At 42.2% G+C, this 27,500-nt stretch overlaps 3 protein-coding genes across 3 annotated transcripts in view; 2 read left to right on the forward strand and 1 right to left on the reverse strand.

Annotated features, from left to right (window-relative positions):
- Nucleotides 1-8,036, forward strand: part of LOC143277645 (sialin-like) — a 49,709-nt gene extending 41,673 nt beyond the window's left edge. Inside the window, exons 10-12 of the mRNA XM_076582536.1 lie at nucleotides 1-35; nucleotides 4,043-4,281; nucleotides 7,765-8,036. The exon at nucleotides 1-35 is cut by the window's left edge and continues 98 nt beyond it. Of these exons, the coding sequence (XP_076438651.1) occupies nucleotides 1-35; nucleotides 4,043-4,281; nucleotides 7,765-7,926 (436 nt within the window). The 3' untranslated portion in view covers nucleotides 7,927-8,036. The remainder of the gene's footprint in view (nucleotides 36-4,042; nucleotides 4,282-7,764) is intronic.
- Nucleotides 1-27,500, forward strand: part of LOC143277697 (ABC transporter G family member 20-like) — a 328,227-nt gene that overhangs the window by 122,314 nt on the left and 178,413 nt on the right. The window lies entirely within an intron of this gene.
- Nucleotides 21,206-27,500, reverse strand: part of LOC143277467 (uncharacterized) — an 18,952-nt gene continuing 12,657 nt past the window's right edge. Inside the window, exons 7-9 of the mRNA XM_076582302.1 lie at nucleotides 27,284-27,386; nucleotides 23,636-23,733; nucleotides 21,206-22,839 (exon numbers count right to left, since the gene is read on the reverse strand). Of these exons, the coding sequence (XP_076438417.1) occupies nucleotides 22,247-22,839; nucleotides 23,636-23,733; nucleotides 27,284-27,386 (794 nt within the window). The 3' untranslated portion in view covers nucleotides 21,206-22,246. The remainder of the gene's footprint in view (nucleotides 22,840-23,635; nucleotides 23,734-27,283; nucleotides 27,387-27,500) is intronic.

The raw sequence follows: 27,500 nt of genomic DNA on the forward strand, positions 1-27,500 counted from the left end.
CACTGGCACCGTGCGTAAGCTGTTCACCTGCGGAGGTCAGTCCCTGCTGTTGTTCTATTGGCTGGCTGGCTGTCTTGTCTGTTTGCTTATAGGGGATGTAAACATGGTCTGTTTTAGGGATGTAAACATGGTCTGTTTTAGGGATGTAAACATTGTTTTAGGGATGTAAACATTGTTTTAGGGATGTAAACATTGTTTTAGGGATGTAAACATTGTCTCTGTTTTAGGGATGTAAACATGGTCTGTTTTAGGGATGTAAACATTGTCTGTTTTAGGGATGTAAACATGGTCTCTGTTTTAGGGATGTAAACATTGTTTTAGGGATGTAAACATTGTCTCTGTTTTAGGGATGTAAACATGGTCTGTTTTAGGGATGTAAACATTGTTTTAGGGATGTAAACATTGTCTCTGTTTTAGGGATGTAAACATTGTCTCTGTTTTAGGGATGTAAACATGGTCTGTTTGAGGGATGTAAACATGGTCTGTTTTAGGGATGTAAACATTGTTTTAGGGATGTAAACATGGTCTGTTTTAGGGATGTAGACATTGTCTGTTTTAGGGATGTAAACATGGTCTGTTTTAGGGATGTAAACATTGTCTCTGTTTTAGGGGATGTAAACATTGTCTGTTTTAGGGATATAAACATTGTCTCTGTTTTAGGGATGTAAACATGGTCTGTTTTAGGTATGTAAACATTGTCTCTGTTTTAGGGGATGTAAACATTGTCTGTTTTAGGGATGTAAATATTGTCTGTTTTAGGGATGTAAACATTGTCTGTTTTAGGGATGTAAACATGGTCTGTTTGAGGGATGTAAACATTGTCTCTGTTTTAGGGGATGTAAACATTGTCTGTTTTAGGGATGTAAACATGGTCTGTTTGGGGGATGTAGACATTGTCTGTTTTAGGGATGTTAACATTGTCTGTTTTAGGGATGTAAACATTGTCTCTGTTTTAGGGATGTAAACATTGTCTGTTTTAGGGGTGTAAACATTGTCTGTTCTAGGGATGTAAACATGGTCTGTTTGAGGGATGTAAACATTGTTTTAGGGATGTAAACATTGTTTTAGGGGGTGTAAACATGGTCTGTTTGAGGGATGTAAACATGGTCTGTTTTAGGGATGTTAACATAGTCTCTGTTTTAGGGATGTAAATATGGTCTTTTTTTATGGATGTAAACGTGGTATCTGATTTAGGGATGTAATGTGGTCTTGTTTAGGGATGTAAACATTGTCTCTGTTTTAGGGGATGTAAACATTGTCTGTTTTAGGGATGTAAACATTGTCTGTTTTAGGGATGTAAACATGGTCTGTTTGAGGGATGTAAACATTGTCTGTTTTAGGGATGTAAACATTGTCTGTTTTAGGGATGTAAACATGGTCTGTTTGAGGGATGTAAACATTGTTTTAGGGATGTAAACATGGTCTGTTTTATAGACGTAAACATGCTGTCTGTGTGCTTCTAGGGATGTAAACATGGTATCTGATTTTGGATGTAAACATGGTCTCTTTTTTATGGATGTAAACGTGGTCTCTGTTTTAGGGATGTGAACATGGTCTCTATTGTAGGGATGTAAGGATGTAAACGTGGTCTCTATTTTAAGGATGTAAACATACTGTCTGTTTTAGGGATGTAAACATGCTCTCTTGCAGTGAAGGTTATATTTGTCCAGAAAACGCATGTCACGAAATTCCACAAAAAGATCATTACCATCGCAAAAAACAACAACACACCCTATAATCTGGTTTCCATCCAAAAGCCCAGTGAAGCATTACACAGTAGTATTCACTTCAAAGAGTATATATTACAGAGATGCCAACTATTACGATTTTGCCGTACTTTGTTACGCTCAGTCGTAGTTTGCTCCGATGTTTCGCCAAAGTCAGAACTGTTCCGACCAGTTCATTTTTTTTTTCCCCCCCATCATCTGCACCGTTTCAGTGGCATTACTCCCACGCCGCTCATTTAGATTCCCCCATACATGGCCACACCCGGGTTTGTCCGTCGCAGTCCCAGTGTCGGCAGTCCACAGGGAACCCTTGATGTTAGGTCGCCTGGAGGCCACACACCAGAGGAGACCCTGCACTGCTGCTGAGTCACTTCGGTGGTGTTCAGTGGTGCCTGTTCTGTTTTAACATACTTAGGACACCACCTACTAAGCCCCCTACTAACAACAATAATGGCTTAGTCGCAGAGCCAGACTGAGTGAGCGTCTCTCCCAGAGTGGAGACCACCACCACGTCCCTCAAACAACAGCCCCCCCATGAATCTGACGACATTGACAGGACTCACCCCAAGCACGGAAGTGGAGGGGTATCGAAACTGAGGTCACCATGAGAGCAGGGCATGAAAGGTCACAGACTTTGAGACTATTTTGTTTATATTGATGACGATGAAGGAGAAGGAGGATGACGATGATGATGACGATGTTGCTATGGAGGTCCATTTTGGTTTGGGACTGCGTGACAAGGCTGTACTCTACGCTTCCTGTCATAATGATATCCCGGCATTAACCAGGCCCGAGAGATACAGACACTTGCAGTGTTGGTCAGGTAATTAGAGCAACACACCCAAAGACGCATCCTTGAAGGGGATGACACTCGACTGTGTAGTCCCAGTCTCACCATTTAAGCCCACAGCACACTCAACTCTGGGTAGGAGCCAGCCACGGGCCGAAAAACCCACCTCCGCTGGGATTCGAACCCGTGTCCTCCCAGCCGTCAGTCCGCGACGCTAACCACTTCGCCACGGCGGTGACCAGTTCATTTTTTGTACTTCATAGCATGGTCACATGCTTTCCTGTCGAAGGTTACCCAGTCGTTCTAGACCTATCGATCATGAGGCCAGGGCAGTCACTACTAACCCTGGTCTCACGTGGTGATGCTCAGCTAATCGCGTGCGTGTTTGCATTAAAACAGCACTGAGTGGACCAGTCACCCTGAACAAGAGAAATCGTGGCTAAGTCATGTTGTGTCTCGGTCAAACAGCGTCTGTGCCCGGTGGATAAGATTACATTTTCTGATGTGGCTTGGAGTCCGAGTGTTCCTATTTGCGAAGGGTGCAGATGTTGATTTTTGTTGGATACCATCCCATATTGGATTCCTTTATAACGACCATGCAGACAGGGCAGCAAAAAGGGGAGCAAAGAATCATGCAGATAGTATAAAAGTATATTGTCCATTGTCATACAAGGAAATAAGCAATATACTAGAGACTTTTATAGGTGCTTCAGTTCAAGTCTAAAACCTCGTCAGTTGACTCTCTCAGACTTTGGTCCGATTCGCAGACCAATTCTGAGTTTAGCTCTCAGACTATTATCAAATTCATTATGGACCAAGTATTGTTCTAAAGTCAAGTGCATATGATTTAGTAATCTGACAATTAAGCATATATATTTTGACTGTAGCTTGATGAAGCCTTATGTACACGAAAGTGTGTCTTCACAAGTGACTGAGAACATTGATGTTTTTGACTTTTTGCATTCATTATCAGTTGTTTCACTTGTCAGTTTAACGACTTCTCTTTTACAAAGTCCTTTAAGTAATTTCCTGTAATTGTATTTAGAAATTGTTTTTCATATTTCACCCTCATTTCACCCTCATTTGCCCAGTTTCCCCTAACCTTCCATTCATTCACATCCCCCACCCCTTCTGACCAATAATACTCAAATGTATTCATAAATACTAGAATGTCTTCAATCACCGATGTGCGTGAGGGGACATTAAACAAAATTCCGCCTTCCTTCCAAATTCAAAATGTCCACACCAAATTTCCTGATTGTTCCTGCAGACACTTGATAGGGGTTGGCATCTCTGCATTCATTTGCCTGGTCCATTCTATTCTTTGTCAAAATAACACTTATTTCCGAGTTTGATTTACATTCCTAAACACTTCATATATGAAAGATTTATTTTCCTGTTAATACTTCGTTCGTAAACACCTTATCTGTGAAACGTTCACTTCCCTTTGTTATCCCATTCTCAGATACCTTGTCTATGGTACTGTCTTATGTAATATTTGAATTCCCTCCACACGCACACACAGCCTTCGGGGTACAGGCCATCTTTATGGTGGCTGCCGGCTACGTCATGACCAAGGCAGCGGCTGTCACCTGCCTGACGGTGGCGGTGGGGGTGGGGGGGCTGGCGTGGGCGGGGTTCTCGGTCAACCACCTGGACGTGGCCCCGCAGTTCGCCAGCATCCTGATGGGGCTGTCCAACACCTTCGCCACCCTGCCAGGCATCGTCAGCCCCCTGCTGACCGGGGCCGTGGTCACCGACCAGGTGAGTGAAGTGATCGTGATTCTTCTTCTTTTTTCTTTTTTTTTCTTCTTCTTCTTCTTTTTTTTTTTTAATTTTTAAAATTTTTTTTTTATTTATTTGTGTAAGCTTATCTATTATTTATTCACCTTTTTTTTTCTTTTTCTTTTTTTTACATTATAATTATTATTTATTTATTTATTTGTGTAAGCTTATCTATTATTTATTCACCTTTTTTTTTTCTTTTTTCTTTTTTTTTTCCCTCAAGGCCTGACTAAGTGCGTTGGGTTACGCTGCTGGTCAGGCATCTGCTTGGCAGATGTGGTGTAGCGTATATGGATTTGTCTGAACGCAGTGACGCCTCCTTGAGCTACTGAAACTGAAACTGAAATTTCTTCTTGTCAGGTTTCTCTGTGTGAAATTCGGGCTGCTCTCTCCAGGGACAGCGCGTCGCTACACTAAGAGCGCCACCTTTTTTTTTTTTTTTTTTCTGCCTGCAATTTAATTTTTTTCCTATCAAAGTGTTGTTGTTTTTTTTCTACAGAATTTTGCCAGGGACAACCCTTTTGTTGCAGTGGGTTCTTTTACGTGCGCTAAATGCGTGCTGCACACAGGACCTGAGTTTATCGTCTCATCCGAATTACTAGCATCCAAACCACCGCTCAAGGTCCAGTGGAGGGGAAGAAAATACTGGCGACTGCTGGGGAGACGGGAGGGTGTGTGTGTGTGTGTCACTGTGGTATATTTTGACATGTGTACACACCTGTGTCGCTGTCTGTGATCAGACCAATGTGTTGACACGTGTACATGTGTCGCTGTCTGTGGTATCAGGTCACATGTGTACACACCCATGTCACTGTCCTGGTATGTGTTGACACAATGTACACACCTGTGTCACTGTCTGGTATGTGTTGATACAATGTACACACCTGTGTCACTGTCCTGGTATGCGTTGACACATGTACACACCTGTGTCACTGTCCTGGTATGTGTTGATACAATGTACACACCTGTGTCACTGTCTGGTATGTGTTGATACAATGTGCACACCTGTGTCACTGTCTGGTATGTGTTGACACTTGTACACACCTGTGTCACTGTCTGGTATGTGTTGATACAATGTACACACCTGTGTCACTGTCTGTGGCATGTGTTGATACAATGTACACACCCATGTCACTGTCCTGGTATGCGTTGACACATGTACACACCTGTATCACTGTCCTGGTATGTGTTGACACATGTACACACCTGTCTCACTGTCTGTGGTATGTGTTGATACAATGTACACACCTGTCTCACTGTCTGTGGTATGTGTTGATACAGTGTACACACCTGTCTCACTGTCTGTGGTATGTGTTGATACAATGTACACACCTGTCTCACTGTCTGTGGTATGTGTTGATACAATGTACACACCTGTCTCACTGTCTGTGGTATGTGTTGATACAATGTACACACCTGTGTCACTGTCTGGTATGTGTTGACACATGTACACACCTGTGTCACTGTCTGTGGTATGTGTTGATACAATTTACACATCTGTGTCACTGTCTATGATATGTGTTGATACAATGTACACACCTGTGTCACTGTCTGTGGCATGTGTTGACACATGTACACACCTGTGTCACTGTCTGTGGCATGTGTTGACACATGTACACACCTGTGTCACTGTCTGTGGTATGTGTTGATACAATGTACACACCTGTGTCACTGTCCTGGTATGTGTTGACACATGTACACACCTGTGTCACTGTCCTGGTATGCGTTGACACATGTACACACCTGTATCACTGTCCTGGTATGTGTTGACACATGTACACACCTGTGTCACTGTCCTGGTATGCGTTGACACATGTACACACCTGTATCACTGTCCTGGTATGTGTTGACACATGTACACACCTGTCTCACTGTCCTGGTATGTGTTGACACATGTACACACCTGTGTCACTGTCCTGGTATGTGTTGACACATGTACACACCTGTGTCACTGTCCTGGTATGTGTTGACACATGTACACACCTGTCTCACTGTCCTGGTATGCGTTGACACATGTACACACCTGTATCACTGTCCTGGTATGTGTTGACACATGTACACACCTGTGTCACTGTCCTGGTATGTGTTGACACATGTACACACCTGTGTCTCTGTCCTGGTATGTGTTGACACATGTACACACCTGTCTCACTGTCCTGGTATGTGTTGACACATGTACACACCTGTGTCACTGTCCTGGTATGTGTTGACACATGTACACACCTGTGTCACTGTCCTGGTATGTGTTGACACATGTATACACCTGTGTCACTGTCTGTGGTATGTGTTGATACAATGTATACACGTCTGTCACTGTCCTGGTATGTGTTGACACATGTACACACCTGTGTCACTGTCCTGGTATGTGTTGACACATGTACACACCTGTGTCACTGTCCTGGTATGTGTTGATACAATGTACACACCTGTGTCACTGTCCTGGTATGCGTTGACACATGTACACACTTGTGTTGCTCTCTGTGGTCAGACCAATGTGTTGACACAATCTACACACACCCGTGTCACTCTGTGTATCCGACCAGTGTTTTGACACAATGTACACACCTGTGTCGCTCTCTGTGTGTCAGACCAATGTGTTGACACAATGTACACACACCTGTATCACTGTCTGTGTGTCAGACCAATGTGTTGACACAATCTACACACACCTGTATCACTCTGTGTGTCAGACCAATGTGTTGACATAATGCACACACCTGTGTCATTCTCTGTGTATCAGACCAATGTGTTGACACAATGTGCACACACCCATGTCACTCTTTGTATCAGACCAATGTGTTGACACAATGTACACACACCTGTGTCGCTGTCTGTGGTATGCGTTGACACATGTACACACCTGTATCACTGTCTGTGTGTCAGACCAATGTGTTGACGCAATGTACACACCCATGTCACTGTCTCTGGTATGCATTGATATGTGTTGCTGTCTGCGGTAAGCGTTGACACATGTACACACCTGTGTTGCTCTCTGTGGTCAGACCAGTGTGTTGACACATGTACACACCTGTGTACACACCTGTGGTATGTGTTAACACATGTGTACACCTGTGTCGTTGTCTGTGTTATGTGTTGACGCAGTGTACACACCTGTGTCGCTGTCTGCGGTGTGCATTGACACTATGTACACACACACCCGTGTCACTCTCTGTGGTATATGTTGACACATGTACACACCTGTTTCGCACTCTTGTGTATCAGACCAATGTGTTGACACAATGTGCACACTTGTGTCGCTCTCTGTGTGTCAGACCAATGTGTTGACACATGTACACACCTGTTTCGCACTCTGTGTATCAGACCAATGTGTTGACACAATGTGCACACCTGTGTCGCTCTCTTGTGTATCAGACCAGTGTGTTGACACATGTACACACCTGTGTACACACCTGTGGTATGTGTTAACACATGTGTACACCTGTGTCGTTGTCTGTGTGTCAGACCAGCACAGGGGAGTGGCAGATCATCTTCTACCTGGCGGCGGCCGTCTACCTGTTGGGGGCGCTGACCTTTGGCCTCCTGGCCTCCGGCGACCGCCAGGACTGGGCCCACATCCCCATGGGCTACCAGGCCTACCTGGACGACCCGGAGAAGGACGATTAGCGGTTGGTGGTGGTGACCACCACCTGGGGCACACGTTTGCCTACCTGGCCTGTCTGTCAGGTGTGCTTTTTTGGACTCTACCTACCTACCTACTTATCTACCTAGCCTGCTGCTTGGTTTACCAGGGTGGTTAAGGGGGTTTGTGTGTGTGGGGGGGGGGGGGGGGGGGGGGGGGGGGTGTAGGGAGTATTGGTTTGTTTGTTACCTGCGCGGTGAGGGATTTGGGGGGTTTGTGTTGGTAGGTGTTTGATGTGTAGGGGGTCGCTGGTTACCTGTGGGTATATAGAAAGATCGACAGCAGTGTTTTGGTGTGTGGAGGGGTCGGTGGTTTCCTGGGTGGAAACGGTTAATGGTTTGTGTAGGTGTTTGATGTGTAGGGGGATCACTGGTTACCTGGATATAGATCAACAGCTGTGTCAGGTGTGTGGAGGGTTCAGTGGTTTCCTGGGTGGAAACAGTTAATGGTTTGTGTAGGTGTTTGTGTATAGGGGCATCACTGGTTTCCTCCGGGATAGAGATCAACAGTTGTGTTACATGTGGAGGGTTTGGTGGTTTCCTGGGTGTAAACGCTTAATGGTTTGTATAGGTATTTGGTGTATAGGGCATCGCTGGTTTCCTCCGGGATAGAGATCAACAGTTGTGCTAGGTGTGGAGGGTTCAGTGGTTTCCTGGGTGGAAACGGTTAATGGTTTGTGTAGGTGTTTGTGTATAGGGGCATCACTGGTTTCCTCCGGGATAGAGATCAACAGTTGTGTTACATGTGGAGGGTTTGGTGGTTTCCTGGGTATAAACGGTTAATGGTTTGTGTAGGTGTTTGGTGTATAGGGCATCGCAGGTTTCCTGTGGGTATAGCGATCAACAGTTGTATTAGGTGTGGAGGGTTCAGTGGTTTCCTGGGTGGAAACGGTTAATGGTTTGTGTAGGTGTTTGGTGTATAGGGGCATCGCTGGTTTCCTCCGGGATAGAGATCAACAGTTGTGCTAGGTGTGGAGGCATGGCTGGTTTCCTGGGTAGAAATGAAATGAAATGCCAACTAGGCAACCATGTGTTTGTTCTGTATTGTCCGTACAATCTTGTTATGTAGCTTGTTCAGGGTTAAAAGGCTATGGCAGTCTTGAATAATAAAAAAAAAAAGGCTAATTTGTGTTTGCACATTTCTTCTGTCATTGCTGCTGTGTTTGCACATGTCACATGTTTGGTATAAGGACAAGCCCGGAGTTTTCTGTTGTTGTTTTTTTTTGGGGGGTGTGGGGAGGGGGGGAAGTGTCTGGGTTTGTTCCAATTTACCTTTCATTTACCTGTGCGCTAGCTGAATCGGTAGGGTAAGCAGCTTTGACTTGAAAGGTGTGTACCTTGTGAACGGAGAGAGAGTAGCCACTCTTTACTACTGGGTGTAAGTGGTTAATGGCTTGTTTAGGTGTTTGCGTGTGTAGGGGGTCTCCAGCTGCCCGGGTGATAAGGGAGCCAGCTTGCGTAGGCGCTTGGTGAGGAGGGATCAGTTGTTACCTGGACAGGGAAGATTAACTAACTAACGGCTGTGTTAGGTGTGAAGGGATCACTGATACCTGGACGTGGAAGATCAATGACTTGTCTGAGTGTTAGGTGTACAGTCATCTCTGTTACCTGGATATGAAAGAATAATGGCTTGTTCGGGCTGAAACCGGCTTATATAGGACCTTTGCGCTGACATGGGTTCAGGTAGGACCATTGCACTAAATCAGGTTTATGTAGGATATTTGCACTAACATAGGTTATTGTAGGACCATTGCACTCAAGTAGATGTATGTATATGTTTTATGTAGGACCATTGCACAAACAGCTATTTGTACAAGACCTTTGCACTAACGTAAGTTTATGTAGGATCTTTGCACTAACATGTGTTTATGCAGGGCATTTTGCACTGGCACAGGTTTTGTAGGACCCTTGCACAACCATGCAGGACCTTTGCACTAACATAGGTTTATGTAGGACCTTTGCACTAACATAGGTTTATGTAGGACCTTTGCACTAACATAGGTTTATGTAGGACCTCTGCACTAACATAGGTTTATATAGGACCTCTGCACTAACATAGGTTTATATAGGAGACCTTTGCACAAACATAGGTTTATAGGACCTCTGCACTAACATAGGTTTATGTAGGACCTCTGCACTAACATAGGTTTATGTAGGACCTCTGCACTAACATAGGTTTATGTAGGACCTCTGCACTAACATAGGTTTATATAGGACCTCTGCACTAACATAGGTTTATATAGGAGACCTTTGCACAAACATAGGTTTATATAGGACCTCTGCACTAACATAGGTTTATGTAGGACCTCTGCACTGACATAGGTTTATGTAGGACCTCTGCACTAACATAGGTTTATGTAGGACCTTTGCACTAACATAGGTTTATGTAGGACCTCTGCACTGACATAGGTTTATGTAGGACCTCTGCACTAACATAGGTTTATATAGGACCTCTGCACTGACATGGGACCTTTGGACTGACATAGGTTTATATAGGACCTCTGCACTGACAGAGTACCTTTGCACAAACATAGGTTTATGTAGGACCTTTGCACTAACATAGGTTTATGTAGGAACTCTGCACTGACATAGGTTTATATAGGACCTCTGCACTGACATGGGACCTTTGGACTGACATAGGTTTATACAGGACCTCTGCACTGACGTAGGACCTTTGCACTAACATAGGTTTGCGTAGGACTTTGCACTGAAATAGGTTTATACGAGCTTTTGCACTGAAATAGGCTTATGTTTGACCATTTGCACTAACTTAGGCTTATGGAGGACTTCTGCACTGAGATAGGTTTTCTAGGACCTTTGCACTAACATACAGAACCTTAGCATTAACAGGATCTTTGCACCAATGTAGGTTTATATAGGACCTTTGCACTAACATTTGTGGGAACTGAACACCAACATAGGTTTATGCTAGACCTTTGCACTAAGATCAGTAGAAATTTTGCACTAACTTAGGTTTTTGTAGTACCTTTGCACTTCAGTTCATGCAGGATCTTTGCACTAACATAGTTTACGCAGGATGTTTGCACTAACACATGTAGGAACTTTGCGCTTACATGGGTTTATGTAGTACCTTTGCACAAACATAGGTTTACACAGGACCTTTGCACTAATGCAAGTAAGAACTTTGCACTAACATAGGCTCATATCGGATCTTTGCACAAATATAGGTTTATGTAGGACCTTTGCACTTACATAGGTTCATGTAGGATCATTGCACTAACATTTGTAGGAACTGTGCACTTACATAGGAGTATTTAGGACCTTGGCACTGATAAGGTTCATATAGTACCTTTGCACTGACATTTGTAGGACTTTGCACTTAACTTAGGTGCACTAATGTGCACGGATTAGGTTAACACTGAAAAAAATAGCCTGGACCAACCAAACCAAAAAGTGTTCAGTTGTGTGGTATTCTTCTTCGTCATTCATGGGCTGCAACTCCCACGTTCACTCGTATGCACGCAAGTGGGCTTTTACGTGTATGACCGTTTTTACCCTGCCATGTAGGCAGCCATACTCTGCTTTCATGGGTGTGCATGCTGAATATGTATTTGTTGCCATAACCCACCAAACACTGACATGGATTACAGGATCTTTAACGTGCGTATTTGATCTCCTGCTTGCATATACACATATATGTTGACCTGGGAGATTGGAAAAATCTCCAGCCTTTACCCACCAGGCGTCACTACCGAGATTCGAACCCGGGACTCTCAGATTGAAAGCCCAGCGCTTTAACCACTCAGCTATCTCATGCACATTAGTTGCGTGGTATGCACCCTGAGCTTTTGCTACCTCTTAGCACGGAAGGTGATCCTTTTTTTTTTTTTTCCACATAAGCCCTGGTCGTGAACTCTGTGCTGCAAATTGTGAAAAGCATGACCATGTCGACATTGAAAAGATGAGGAACAGATAAAGCTTGATTGATTTCCTTGAGGAAAAAAACAGTTGTGAACTGTAACTATGATTGTGTGGGAAAACTTTTAAAAAAACACACACAAAAAACACAAAAACAAATGGACAAAAACGGAAACGGTGGTGGTGGAGTGTAGTATTTATGTACATCATGTTCGTGATTTTCTTGTGTCATTTTTTGTTCCTGCTTTGGTTTCAGTTGGCAAGTTGTTGTGTTTGGTAAACAAAAGGGAATGTACTCTATATAACAAGGGACATTACTGTAGTAGATAATGGTGTTTGGGGGAAATTGAAACGATAAGCTGGCAACTGTTTACAGGGAGTGGCACTATTTTATGCAGTGTTGCCTTGACTGGTTTAGAGCAACGTGAAAATTAATTTCAATGCATGTAAATTTACACATTCACTGACATTGTGGAGTGATGACCTAGAGGCAACAAAAAGGTTGTCCCTGACAAAATTCTGTTGAAAAATCCACCTCAATAGAAAAAACAACAACAAAAAATTAACAAAAAACAAACACTGCAGGCAGGGGCAAAAAAAAAAAAAAGGGCGGGGGGTGGTGCTTTCAGTGTAGAAACGCACTCTGCCTGGGGAGAGCAGCCTGAATTTCACACAGAGAAATCTATTGTGACCACAAAAAAAAAAAGTAATACAATACAGTACAATACGATTATTATTATAAAGACATTTAGACAGGAATCCTAAGTTTGAAACAAAATTTAAAAGAAAAACCAAAAAAAACTCCATTCTTCACTAAGCTGTGCAGTGATTTTGAATCGAACTCAGGACATTCAGACAAGAATCATGTGTTCTAAAGGAGATAGAAATTTGTAAACAAAAACAAAACAAAAAACAACAACAAAAACTCCATACCTCACTAGCTGTGCCAAAACTGGAGGGAGGGGAGGGTTGGAGGATCAAACTCAGGACACTCATGCAAGAATTCAATGCTCTAAGCGTTTGGCCCACTGTACCATTTGTCTTAACTCTCTCCATACGAACGGCGAAAGAGACGACGTTAACAGCGTTTCACCCCAATTACCATCATCAAAATATTGCAAGCGGAAGGCTCTTATACTGAAGATGTGAATGCTGACAAAGAATACCACAATTCTGACGACAGAAGCTAAAGGTTGGGTCATTGAAACACCCACTGGACATCCGAGGGGTCTGTGTAGAGAAGAGAGGACTGGCCGTACTGAGTGAGTTAAAACACAGCTGTTCTTTTTTGGGGGCATTCAGGTGAAGAAATTATCCATTCTGTATCCTATCTGACAGATATCTCTTCTTCTTCTTCTTCTTCTTCGTTCGTGGTCTGCAACTCCCACATTCATTCATACGTGGAGTGATGGCCTAGAGGTAACGCGTCCGCCTAGGAAGCGAGAGAATCAGAACGCGCTGGTTCGAATCACGGCTCAGCCGCCGATATTTTCTACCCCTCCACTAGACCTTGAGTGGTGGTCTGGACGCTAGTCTTTCGGATGAGACGATAAACCGAGGTCCCGTGTACAGCATGCAGTTAGCGCACGTAAAAGAACCCATGGCAACAAAAGGGGTTGTTCCTGGCAAAATTCTGTAGAAAAATCCACTGCGAAAGGAAAAACAAATAAAACTGCACGCAGGAAAAAATACAAAAAAAATGGGTGGCGCTGTAGTGTAGCGACGCGCTCTCCCTGGGGAGAGCAGCCCGAATTTCACACAGAGAAATCTGTTGTGATAAAAAGAAATACAAATACAAATACAATACGTACACGAGTGGGATTTTACGTGTATGACCGTTTTTTACTCTGCTGTGTAGGCAGCCATACTCCATTTTGGGGGGTTTGCATGCTGGGTATTCTTCTTCTTCTTCTTCTTTCATGGGCTGCAACTCCCATGTTCTCTTGTATGTACACGAGTGGGCTTTTACATGTATGACCGTTTTTTACTCTACCATGTAGGCAGCCATACTCCATTTTTGGGGGTGTGCATGCTGGGTATGTTCTTGTTTCCGTAACACATCGAACGCTGACATGGATTACAGGATCTTTAACGTGCGTATTTGATCTTGTGCTTGTGGTATACACACGAAGGGGGTTCAAGCACTAACAGGTCTGCACATATGTTGACCTGGGAGATGGGGGAAAAATCTCCACCCTTTACCCACCAGGCAACGTTACTGAGATTCGAAACCGGAACCCTTAGATCAAAAGTGTAACGCTTTAACCACTTGGCTGTTGTGCCCGTCTGACAGATGCCGTGTCTACCTGGTTTGATGAACCTGTCTCATAGAAAACACTAGACACAGGTGACGTGACAAAGAACATGGGCAGTAACCGTCAGTCCCTTGTATGAATTAACTTTCCTTGACAGACGTTTTTGTTTTTTTTCTGCCAGTTTTTGTTTTTGATGTTACAGCTTCCATTTTTGTATTTTGTTGTTGTTGTTATTGTTATTGCACTGCACGTTCCGTCTGTGGTTATATTTATGTGAAGTTTGTTTTTTGTTTTTTTGTTTGTTTTGTATCATATCGCTAGGGGAAGGAGGGAGGTGGAACAGAGGGGGTTGTGGGAGTGGAGAGATGGATGGGAGATAGATTAACCCTTTTTCAGCTGATTAGTCACTGGTACAGGCAGGTAAAGTCATATTTAAAGTCTCTGGTTTGTGATTTTTTTGGGTTTTTTTTTTTTTCATGAAACTCTTTTTTGTGTGTGTGTATGTGGATAGGTGCTGGGATTTTTCTGAACGTTTTCTCTCTTTTTCTTCATATCCTGAGAAACTGATCATATCCATTTGAGTAATCTATATTTTGTTAGGTGTTTTTGGAACTTGATGTTGATAGACGATTTATCTCTAGATTATTTTGAAGATGACCTTGCTACTTACGTATTTTGGAGCTTTGTATTTTGTGACGCAACTGTTTTATCAGCTTTTGTCCGTTGTGTTTCAAGTGTTTTAGGAACTTGTTATTCTGATGAAGCCACCCTACTTATGTATTTTTGGAGTTTTGTATTTTGTATTTAAATTTTTTTTTTTTTTTCTCAAGGCCTCACTAAGTGCGTTGGGTTACGCAGCTGGTCAGGAATCTGCTCGGCAGATGTGGTGTAGCGTATATGGGTTTGACCGAACGCAGTGACGCCTCCTTGAGCTACTGATACTGTATTTTGTGACTTAACTGTTTTATCAGCTTTTTATCAGTCAGCTGCAGCAAGACGTGTTAACAGCGTGATTTTTTTTTTTTTTTTTTTTTTTTTTCATATCTGTACCTGCCCTCAGCTATTAATGGTAAATGCATGTGACGATCAGCCAAAGAAATTGTTCAGCTCAGAGTTTGACCTTGACCTCATAACAGAGTTCTGTTGCCGTAGGTTCTTTAATGTGTGCTAAGTGTATGTTGCACATGGGGGGGGGGGGGGGGGGGGCTGGGTTTATCTCTTCTCCTCCAAATGACGAGCACCACCACTCAAAGTCCAGTGGAGAGTTGAGGGGGGGCCGGGGGGGGGGGGGGGGGGCTGAGGAGGGGGTGAACAAAGTGGAGCGTTGGCCTAGTGCTAACGCATCCACGTTGGAAGCGAGAGAACCTGAGCGGACTGGTTCGAATCCCGCAGTCACCAGTATTTTCTGCCCCTCCACTGGACCTTGAATGGTGGCCTGGAAGCTAGTCATTCGGATGAGACAATAAATCGAGGTCCCAGTTTCAGCATGCACTTAGCACACGTAAAATAACCCACAGCAACAAAAGAATTGTCCCTGGCAAAATTCTGTGGAAAAAAAAAAATCCACTTTGATAGGAAAACAAATAAAATTGCAGGCAGAAAAAAAAAGTTTTATATATATATATTTTTTTTTTTCTTCTTCTTCTTTGGTATTGTTTTTTCTCAATGGAAGTCAGGTGAACTGATTGTATGTGGTCATTGGACGCCAGACAAAACGTGTGCTGTTGACAAAGGACCTGCTCAAATATATAGATATGTAAATGAAGAAAGAAATATATAGATAAATGAACAGAGACACCATGGAAACATGAATTAGCGTTTTCTGAAATGATGCATTTGGGAGATGATTTGTAGCAAAGACTCTGAACTTTTTTTTTTTCTTTTTTTTAGCTTATTTGATTTAAAACTTTTGATTTGTGTTCATCGTGTGATATACCCTTTACATATGTACACTTGTGAGTCTTGATCTAGTCATAGGTGAATGAATTGAGACGGTGTTGTAGTTGCATACATATTTTGTCAGCATAGCAATGTTGTACATTAACATGTCAAACAGGCGTTCTCTGTCATTTCAAATGACATATATATTTAACAGTTTGTCAAAGTATTACCACAGGGTATGATATATATATATATATATATATTTTTTTTTTTTTCGTTGTGAGATGTTGTATTTTCTCAAGTGTGCAAATTACCGGTATTAGTTGTATGTAACTCTTCAACACTTTTGTAAATATTTTTGTTTCAATGAAAAAAGGCTTATGTCCGTTAAAAAAAAAAAAATATATATATATATATATATATATATATGTGTGTGTGTGTGTGTGTGTGTGAATGTTTGTGTGTGTGTACATGTAAATAAGCGTATCCATCTATCTGTATATCTATTTGGAAAAATATATGTGTGTATATATATATATATATATATATATATGACACAGAGAGAGAGAGAATGTGTCTGTGATATATGAAGTGCTCAGCCCCCCAACATTTAAAGTGTGATGTTTTGTTTCTTTCCATGGATGACAACTCCTGCCCCTGCCAGACCGTCACTGTTCATGTATTTTCAACAGCATGATTAATGTCAGTGGAGTGTTGCAGTATCCGTTAGGTGTTGAACTTCCAACCCAGCGTTCATCAGTGATCAAGGTTCGAGTCCCCGGTTTCACATTGACGTTGTCTCCCTGGGAATGCCACGGTTTTTGTTGGGTTTTTTTTTGTTTTTGGGGGTTGTTTTTTTTTCTGATTTTCCTCACTCCGGTGTTTTGAAAATGATTTTCGATTTACTGGTGGATTTGGGGAAATTTTTTTTATTCACTGAGCTTACAGATTAGTGTAAAGCTTGTCAGGTTTCTCAAGGCCTGACTAAGCGCATTGGGTTATGCTGCTGGTCAGGCATGTGTTTGGCAGATGTGGTGTAGCGTATATGGATATGTCTGATCACAGTGACGCCTCCTTGAGCTACTGAAACTGAAACTTATCAGGTTAGATAGCAAATAAAATAACACAGACCATGCACATGTTTATATCACAAAAAAAAACCCGAAGACAGATGATGTACCATAAACGTTTTTATTAAGCTTCAAAGAATAAAAAAACAAATACAAAAATCTCCTGTAAATATCAGCAGTTTGTACAAGAATCCAGAAAAACAACAACAGACACCGCATTACAAGCAACAACAACAACAAAAGAAAAGAAAAGAAAAAAAAGACAGAAGAAGCAACGATCATTTTTTGGTTTTCTAGAAACACGGCACAATCACCCTCAGAAACCATCAGAACACTAGGTGACAGTCACACCCCAGTTCTGGACACACTTCATCACCACGGAAACCATTTCCAGGTTTTCAGTATGTTAGCTGCCAAGTTGGGTTTTTTTCCCCTTTAAAGTCATGGTTACACTTTTTTCTGCCTTTTCTTTGATGAAGAAGCAATGACTTGTACAAACAATTGGAAAAAAAAAGAGAAAAATCAAAAGTTTAGAAATCACAAAATGTCCATGTTTTCTTCTGCACAGTTGCAGTGCATTTCTGAATCAAAAGAATTGGGAGTTTCTCTTACGAGGTGTTCTCTTCCTGTGAACGAGTGGAGCATACGTAAAGGTATGATGACGTTAGGTTGGCAGTCATCATCTTCAGCGGTCTCTGTGCTTTTCGACCAGACCAGTTGGCTTAACCTTCCTCCTTACCCAGCAACCTCCCCCATCCCTCCTTCACATCATGACTTCCTCTCCCCCCCCCCCCCCCCCCCCCCCCTCTTCATTTCTGTTTTACTATTGTCGTCTGCGAGCAGTTTTGTCAAGTCGTTGACATTTTTTCACCAGCTGCTGGAAGTGAAAGTGATAATGATGATCATTTATGATCAAAATGACAACTATAATGATACTGCTTTAAGTTCTGCAATGCCAATGATAGTCAAAGGCCCCTGGGCACTTAAACAATAATCACAATATCAGTCAAACCATTAACGATACTGCACAACAACAAAAAAACCAAACATTCTGACAACTGAAAAAAAAAAGATAACAAGAAAAAAAAAGAAATACACACACATTTACATCTACACACACACACACACACACACACACACCTGTACACACCTATTCACACATACACACATGCGTGTGTGCGTGCACACGCACGCACGCACACACAAACATACGCCACACTCCTCCCATCAATCCATGCCTGTTCAGGTATAAAATACAAATGGATGATCAATATAAAAATTAGTAGTAGTAGTAGTATCATTATTGTTATTATTATCATTATCCTTATTATTAATACTTGCTCTCATATATGTTATTATTATTATTGTTGGTTTATTATTATTATTATTGGGGGTTTTTCTTACTATTATTTAATACTCTCTCCCTTTTGATGATGATGATGATTATTATTATTGTTATTATTATTATTATTATTTCAAAGAGCAGGACTATGCTGGGAGAAAGAACAAACCACAAAATGAAGAGTTCTTTGCTGAAAGAGCAGTATTTATTTTTATAGTACGATACAAGTCAGCTTGTGTGGGATCAGCCAAGGGTTGTGACAGTGGTGGTGGTTGTCGTGGTGGTGGTGGTGTTCAGGATAGCAAAACAGTGAGTTTTCCTTGAAGGAAGTATTTCTGTGTGCCAACCAACCATTCTTCTTACCCCTAGAGCAATCACACAATACACAATACACCAGGAAATATGTTGAAAGCTGTGCATGCATTTTTTTCCTTCTCTTGACGCTTTATACATGTAGTGACGTACACAAAGAAATGCTGTACGTAAAGAATGAAACTTAATCATGTTCACCTTATGTTTTGGAACAGGTCTGTCATATCGTAGGTTGCAGAAGAAAGGGATTTGTGTGTGTGTGTGTGTGTGTGTGTGTGTGTGTGTGTGTGTGTGTGTTTTATTGTTGTTTTTTGGGTTGTTGTTTTTTTGTGTTCTAGTTGTTGGTGGTGTATTAAGGATATAATATGCTCTTTTTATCATTGTTCTCCCAACTGCTGGAAAAAAACACACCAGGAAATGTTATATATATAATTATCAATATATAAATGTTATCGCTCTCCTAGTCTCTCTCTCTCTCTCTTCTCTTGCTCTCCCTGATGTGTGTGTGTGTGTGTGCACGATGGTTAAAAAGAAAGCTATGTGTGAAACAGGAATCTCTCCAGAGAGACATATTTCAGGGGTTTTGTTCTTGTTGTTGTTGTTGTTGGGTTTGTTGGTTTTTGATGTTGTTGTTGTTGGTTTTGTGTGTGTGTCTTCCAGTATATGAAAACAAACGACAACTATGCTTACACTCACACACACACACACACACACACACCGCACACAATCAGTAATTACAGATACACTGAAAACAGAAGTTATGTAGTAGTTTCAGTAATAAAAAGAAAAAAAAACAACATAAAATACTGTACAACACCCTCCTTCTCCCATTACTACACATGCGTCAAAAACTGTAACAAAGATGGAACTTAAACAAAGAAACAGGAGGAGAAGAAATAAGCACATCACTCCCCTGTTGCAATATCTCCATTGGCTCCCCGTCTCATGCAGAATAGATTACAAGATCGATCAGCTTTCTAAGTTATAAATATATATACAAACAAACCAACCAACCCTGTGTGAATGACTGGCATGAAAGTGCTTTGATTTATTTGTCTCTGGACAAGATAAAGTGTGGTATAGATATTGTTGTTAATGTCGTGTTTTGTTTTTTGTAAGAAGCTATGTTGCCTAGCTCCACACTGTCTCAAGTTATGGACCTTGAGAGGAAGAAAAGAATCTCACTATGGCTTAACCACCCCTTTCCCCATCCCTCTTCCACATCATGTCTTCCTGTTCTCCCTTCATTTCTATCTGAATTTTTGATTGCCCCCGCCCCCCCCCTGCCCCCCCCCCCCCCCCCACCTCCCCAACCACCACCCCTTCCACATTTTTTTTTTTTAAACAGATGATGGTGAAAAAGTATTGGTTTTATTATAGTCTGGAATTCGTAATGAGATGTTTCAGTTGTTGTCTTCTCTTTTTTTTGTGATCTTTTGCATGTAATCAAAATTAAGTCAAATAGCATTTACTTTTTAAACTGTAATATTAGTTCAACATGTTGCTGATGATACATCTGAGGCATGATTGTGATTCAGCAACCATACAGTGATACACTCCTGTTGGTACTAATGACATATTTGTCTAGATATGATTGTGGTTCAGCAACCATACACTAATGTGGTATGGTGACATTTCTGAAAAGTATGATTGTGATTGAAGAATTATGCATTCATATAGTACTGGATTATATATATATATATATATATATATATATATATATAGTGTGTGTCTGTATGTGCATCATTGTTATCCAACAACCATACATTCGCTTGTTACTGATGATATATTTAAGGTATGATTGTGATTCAACAACCAAACATTCACATGTTAATGATGATACATTTGAAGTATGATTGTGATTCAACAACATTCACATGTTAATGATACATTTGAAGTGTGATTGTGATTCAACAACCAAACATTCACATGTTAATGATGATACATTTGAGGTACGTTGTGATTTAACAACATTCACATGTCAATGATGATACATTTGAAGTGTGATTGTGATTCAACAGCCAAACATTCACATGTTAATGATGATACATTTGAGGTGGGATTGTGATTTAACAACAACCAAACTGTTGTGTTTTGTTTTTTGGGTTTGTTGTTTTTTTCTTCCCTTTATGGGTTGTGTTTCAATGTACCGATATTGTAAAAGTGTTGTGGTGCAACTGTGATTAAAATTAACTGAAAAAAAAGAAAAGAAAAAGAAAATGTAGGTTCTGCTTGTGTATTCAATGTTTATGGATGACATTCATAAAGCTCACACTTTTTTTCTTATATATATATATATATATATATATATATGTGTGTGTGTGTGTGTGTGTGTGTTACTTTTTTTGTTGTTGTTGTTTTGTTTTGTTGTTTAACAAAATAGGTGTTGGTTTTCAGCTTTGTTTTATTCATTTTAAATCTCTCTCTCTCTCTCTATATATATATATGTGTGTGTGTGTGTGTGTGTGTGTGTGTGTGTATGTACATACATATCTGTGTGTGTGTGTGTGTGTGGGGGGGGGGGTATGTGTGTGTGTCATTTTTTTTCTTTCGGTTGTTGTGTCTGCCTTATCTTTCAGTCCATTTCAGTGGTGTTACTCCCACAACACTCATCCAGACACCCCCATACACAGCCACACCCAAGATCATTCCGCCGCAGTCCTAGCACCAGAAGTGAACAGGGAGCCATGAATGTTGTGATCACCATCAGGCCACACCCCAGAGGAGATCCTGCACTGTTGCCAAATTTCATCGCCTGTGTTCGGTTTCAGTGGTGTCCGTTCCAATTAAACAGAACGCTGCCTTAGCTTTTGGCAGGGAAAAGCCTTTTGTGGCTGTGGGTTCTTTTTTACGTGAGCTAAGTGCGTGCGTGCTGCACACAGGACCTCAGCTTAGCGTCTTGTCCAAATTACTAGCATCCAGACCACCACTCAAGGTTGGGTTTGAACCTGTGCACTCCGATTCTCTTGCTTCCTATGCTGATGTGTTTCCACTAGACCACCATGCCACACACACACATTTTTTTTTTTTTATATACCTTTTTTTTTCCTTTTTTTGATGTGACAGTCATGGCCTATGACCATCAGAACAGCAGAGGAGGCAAATGCCATCCCAAATGTTTGGGCTAGAGTTTGATTATAGTGGAAAGTGTCTTGCCCAAGTTACATCAACACTGTCTCGGCCATGAAGGTTTTAGGACAATCGGCCTTGGGATGGTTCCCAAAGGCCAACCAGCCTGCAGCACTAAGAGCCAGTGCGATTTTGCCTCCTAGTTTGAGAGTCATAGTCTGAGACTAAGCTGTAAAGATTTCTCATTGCATTGGAGAAATATATAATTATAATACATAAACAAAAGAAATGAAATATATAAGAAAAGGTTAATCAGTACTTATAAACTGTAAATAAATTAAAAAAATAAAAATATATTAACTAAACTAAGTAATAATCTTAGAAATACAACCAAGCTTTCAACAGCGTCTAATCGATCAGTGAAAACACGCAAACCCTCTCGGTCACTTCCAACGCACAGCATCACCAGCATCTTCCTGGTACTAGACGCCATCATTCTATTCCCAAACCTCCGTCTCATCATCGCTGCTGCAAGAAATAAACGAAGGGTTACGTTCTCTTGGAAACACGAGGGGACGCTGCTGCAGCTCGCCGGTCATGTGATCTGTCATGTGACCGCGCCCTGAGGCTGTATGGGGAGTTATGGGCTCTTGCTGTTCTCTGCTGTCCGTTTGGACGACGCACCTCATAACAGCAGTCAGTGACGTGCACACGGGCGGTGGCGGGGGAGAGTAGGGTGGAGGTGGGGAGCGTGACGACAAAGTCGGAATCGTGGTGGTGGTGGTGGTGGTGAATCGAGGTCGGTCGGAAAAGCTGTGTGACCTTGAAAAGCCCGGGACAGGCCAGGCACGCGGTGAGACAGAAGAGCGGTGTTCCAGTGAAGCTGAGCGCTTGTAGTTCGGCCGTCGCGGGAGGTTGATGTAGTGGTGGGTTTGTTGGGGGGATCTACTGGTCGCCGCGAAGGCGGAGGCGGAGGTGGAGGTGGGGGAGTGGGAAGGCCCTTCCAGTGATGTTGATCGCGTGTAGTTTTGCCACGGGAGATTGGTGTATCGGTGTGCTGCATCGGGGGAGGTGGGGGAAGGAGCTGCAACTGAGAGGGAGATGGAAGAGGTTGAGGGTATTGTAGTTCACCAGTTGAGTTGCTCTCTCTCTCTCTCTCTCTCTCTCTCTCTCTCTCTCTCTCTCTCTCTTAACTCGTGGGTACCACACAGTAAGTTTCAGTTTCAATTTTGAACTGAGGACAGAGGCGTCACTGCGTTAGGACAAATCCATATACGTTACACCACATCTGCTTGGCAAAATGCCCGTGACCAGCAGCTTAACCCAATGTGCTTAGTCAGGCCTTGAGTGCATGCTCATACACTTTTGTGTTCCTATCAGAGTGGATTCCTTCTACAGAATTTTACTCTCATTGCCATGGGTTCTTTTTCAGTGCGCCAGCTGCGTGCAGCACACGCGACTTCGGTTTATCGCCAGTCACATTCGAATGACTAGAAGCTCAGTTTGATTTTCTTTTTTTTTTTCTTTTTTTTTTCAAATGAAGTACGATAACCATCAAAATAGAGTCGAAAACCACCGAAAATGGGTCACAACAATCACAAATGGTAATGATATCTCTTCGACTATGCACACTGAACATTCCCGTTGTAGTCGGTTCCTGAATCCTGGATATTGAATTGGGGGAAATTACATTGTTTATCGTAATTATGCCTGCATAGCTAACGGCAGCGAAATAGATTGTAGGTCTCAGAACCTGAATTCGGGAGGATATTTGTGTATATATATATATATATATATATATGTGTGTGTGTGTGTGTGTATGCACACACACACACACACACACACACACACACACATATAAGGAAATAAAGCCGCACGTTGCTTACCTGGTTCCAATCCCACAAGGTCAGCAGAATGGCGGTGAGGATCTGTGCCACGGATCACCGAAAATCGCTGAGGCGGTATATTGTACGTTCGTCCTCCACTGGAACAAAGACGATGATCATTATGATTGGATTGTATTACTCTTTTAAATAACAATCATCATTATGGTAGAAATGATAATAATCCAAATGATAATAATAATATCATTTATTTTCAGTCAGTCTAATATCATCATCTTAGATTAACAGACTATAAATAAATAAACGAACGTATTACTCTTTCTGTCACAACAAATTTCTCTGTGCGTAAAATTCGGGCTGTTCTCCCCAAGGGAAAGAGCACGTCGCTACACTGAGAGCACCACCCATTTCTTTGGAGGGGGGGCGGGGGGGGGGGGGGGGTAATTTTGTTTCTGCCTGCAATTTCATTTGTTTTCCTATCGAAGTGGGGTTTTTTTCTACAGATTTCTACAGAAATTGTAAATACGAAAAGTCAAGCTACATGTTGCTTATAAACCCCAACCGACCACACTGGGCCATATCAATATGACACGGTCAATATTGTGTCATGGAGTGGAGTGATGGCCTGGAGGTAACGCGTCCGCCTAGGAAGCGAGAGAATCTGAGCACACTGGTTCGAATCACGGCACAGTCGCCAGTATTTTTCACCTCCTCCACTGCACCTTGAGTGGTGGTCTGGACGCTAAGCCATTCGGATGAGACGATAAACCAAGGTCTCGTGTGCAGCATGCATTTAGCGCACGTAAAAGAACCATTGGCAACAAAAGGGTTGTCCCATGCAAAATTCTGTACTGGAAAAATCCACTTTGACAGGAAAAACAAATTTAAAAAACTGCAGACAGGAAAAAAAAGTAAAAAAAAAAAAAATAAAAAAAAAAAGTGGGTGGTGCTGTCAGTGTAGTGACGCGCTCTCCATGGGGAGAGCAGCCCGAATTTCACACAGAGAAATCTGTTGTGATGGAAAGAGTAATACAATACAATACAATGCCTGGGGGGGGGGGGGGGGGGGGGGAACAAAAAAAAACCTGACAAAGACAGGCCACTGCCAAGTTCGGAACCACCCTTCGGTTCAGAGCAACTGAAAGGTGGATACCACGACGTAGGGTCCCAACACCCAACCCAGATCTGACTCTTCCACTGCAGTTGCTGTGGCAGAGTATGCCTGTCTTGGAAAGGCCTCACCAATCATATGCATGCCTGCACCCACTGATCTAAAATTATGTGGATAGTGCATGCCTTCTCTGTTGACTGAAGCCAGCGGAAGCGTTCAATCAGCCATTTTGCTACTCGTGTCAGTACAGAGCGAAGCGGTAATTTCATATGTGTATCCGAGTGCTCAGCTGCTTCACGGCAAGCTTTCACTTAATCACGGCGTTAGTAAAGCTAACATTCCTGTGCAGGTTTGTGCAGCGTGTCACTGCATTGTTTGACGTCAGTATGACGGATGTGGTGGTCAGATGGTTAACACGTTGGATTCAAAGCCGAGTTTCCCCAAGTTCGATCCCAGTCGCACCTGGTGGGTTTATCAAGGGTAGAGATTTTTCCCATCTCGCAGCTCAACATATGTGTCGACCTGCTGGTGCCTGAACCTGCTTCGTGTGTATATTACACACACACAGGAGATCCGGAGAATTAAATACGCACGTTAAACATCTTATGATCCATGTCGGCGTTTGGTGGGTCATGGAAACAAAAAAATACCCAGTATACACCATGCCCCACCCCTCACCCGCTCCCCACCCCGAAAACGGAGTACAGCTTCCTACATGGCGGAGTAAACAAATAAAACAGTCATTCACGTGACATGTTACTTGTCTAAGTGTGTGTGTAACTGAAACCTGATGGAATGAACTGGGAAACGAATGATGAATACCAAATGGCAGCTGTCCGTCGGCTCTACCCAGGTAGGCAGCCTTTTTTGTGCAAATGACTCCGTGTTTGCAAATCGCTCAGGGTTTAGTCTCTGACCGAGGATAGGTGCATCCATATCATCAGCATCATCATCATCATCGATTCATTGGGTCCCCCAAGGGACTAGTCGGCGTCCTAAATCGTCTCCCCGGGGGACGTATCAGTGTCCCAAACTGTTCCCTGGAGGCGTTCTAGAACCTCCCCCACATGCTGTTTCGGTCCGCCACTGACATTCGAAAATCTGTCCGAAAGAATCCCATTTCCCCTACGCACACAAACGTTTGTGCTTTTATTTTTTATATTCCAGTTCATTCCGCGCATATCATAGCTGATGCGGATGTGCCTCATTATACCTCTTAGTAGGTTTTCGGTTTTCACTAGTGAACACTTCTGTGTGGCCATAGCTCAGTACCCAAAACTGCTCAGATTGCGTAGTTCTATCTAGTTCAGTTTGCATTATTATTTCATAGCTGGGTGGTGGTGTTTGTTTGTTTGTTTTTTTTGTTGTTTGTGTGTGTGTGTGTGTGTGTGTGTGTGTTTTACCAATACCTGAATCCAAAAGTGTTCAGACTGCATACCCCGATATGGGTAATTGTCAATGGTCAGCTGTTGCCAGTGGTCAAAACACAGTTAAAAAGTATTGACATGGCATCAGAGAGTTCACGTAATCCAGAAAGATGTTAACATGGCACAAGCTACAAACTTGTGGGTCGGGGTCAGTACTGAACTGTAAAGTCATACCAGGTCAGTAAGTCTTAATCTTCTTTGCTGTGCTCCTGAAGCATGCTTTTGGCACTGCAAGAGAGGTAATCTACCTTTGCATGAGATCAGATGGCAGGCTATTCAACCTTGCCTGCCTCAAAGCCAAAACAAAAGACCAGGGACATGCTTTTTTGCAGATGATGCCGCAATGACAGTGATTTATGAAATGATTGTGATAACAGTAACAATGATTTTATGTACCGACGTCTTAGGGTCAAGAGGTAGCAGTGACAATGATTCATGAAATGATTGTGATAACAGTAACACTGATTTTACGTAGCGACGTCTTAGGGTCAAGAGGTAGCAGTGACAATGATTCATGAAATGATTGTGATAACAGTAACAATGATTTTATGTAGTGACATCTAGCTGTAGTGGTGACAGTTTTCAGTTTCAGGTTCAGTAGCTCAAGGAGGCGTCACTGCGTTAGGACAAATCGATATACGCTACACCACATCTGCCAAGCAGATGCCTGACCATTGGCGTAGCCCAACGCGCTTAGTCAGGCCTTGAGAAAAGAAAAAGAAAAAAAGGTTGATAAATAATAGATAAGCGTACATAAATAAGTAAATAAATACATAAATAGATAAATAAATAAATAATAATTATAATTTGAAAAAAAGGTAGTAATAATAATAATTAATAAATAAATCTACCTGGTGACAATGATTCACTAAATGATTTTTATAACTGTAGCAATGATTTATGTACGGACACCAGCAGGCAGCAGTGATGAAGCTGATTATGGAAACAATGGCGATGATTTGCTGGAGTGATAATGGAAACATATAGGTGCTGATTTATATCAAAGCGACATGCAGAAGTAACAGTAATTATGGTATAATTCATGAAGTGACAAACCATTGGTAACAGTGAGGGGGGTGGTGGTGGTGGGGGGGGGTGTGGTGAGGGGACCGATGAAATGCACTGAAGTGACAACAACCAAAAAACACTCACCGACGCCGCCGTCGACGTCCACGCCGATGGTTACAAACCACGACACAAATGATGACCAGAATCGCTAGAGATAGCGTCACGCTCAGTGTGCTTAGCAGGAACGCTGTCACACCACATGATAAGACCAAGATGATTCGTAGAAAGACGAAGTGCAATGACATTGTTTTAATGATATTGTTTTAACTGCATCATAGTTATTGTATAGTGTGCAGTACAG

The sequence above is a fragment of the Babylonia areolata genome, chromosome 34 (assembly GCF_041734735.1).
Source record: "Babylonia areolata isolate BAREFJ2019XMU chromosome 34, ASM4173473v1, whole genome shotgun sequence".
NCBI lineage: Eukaryota > Metazoa > Mollusca > Gastropoda > Neogastropoda > Buccinidae > Babylonia > Babylonia areolata.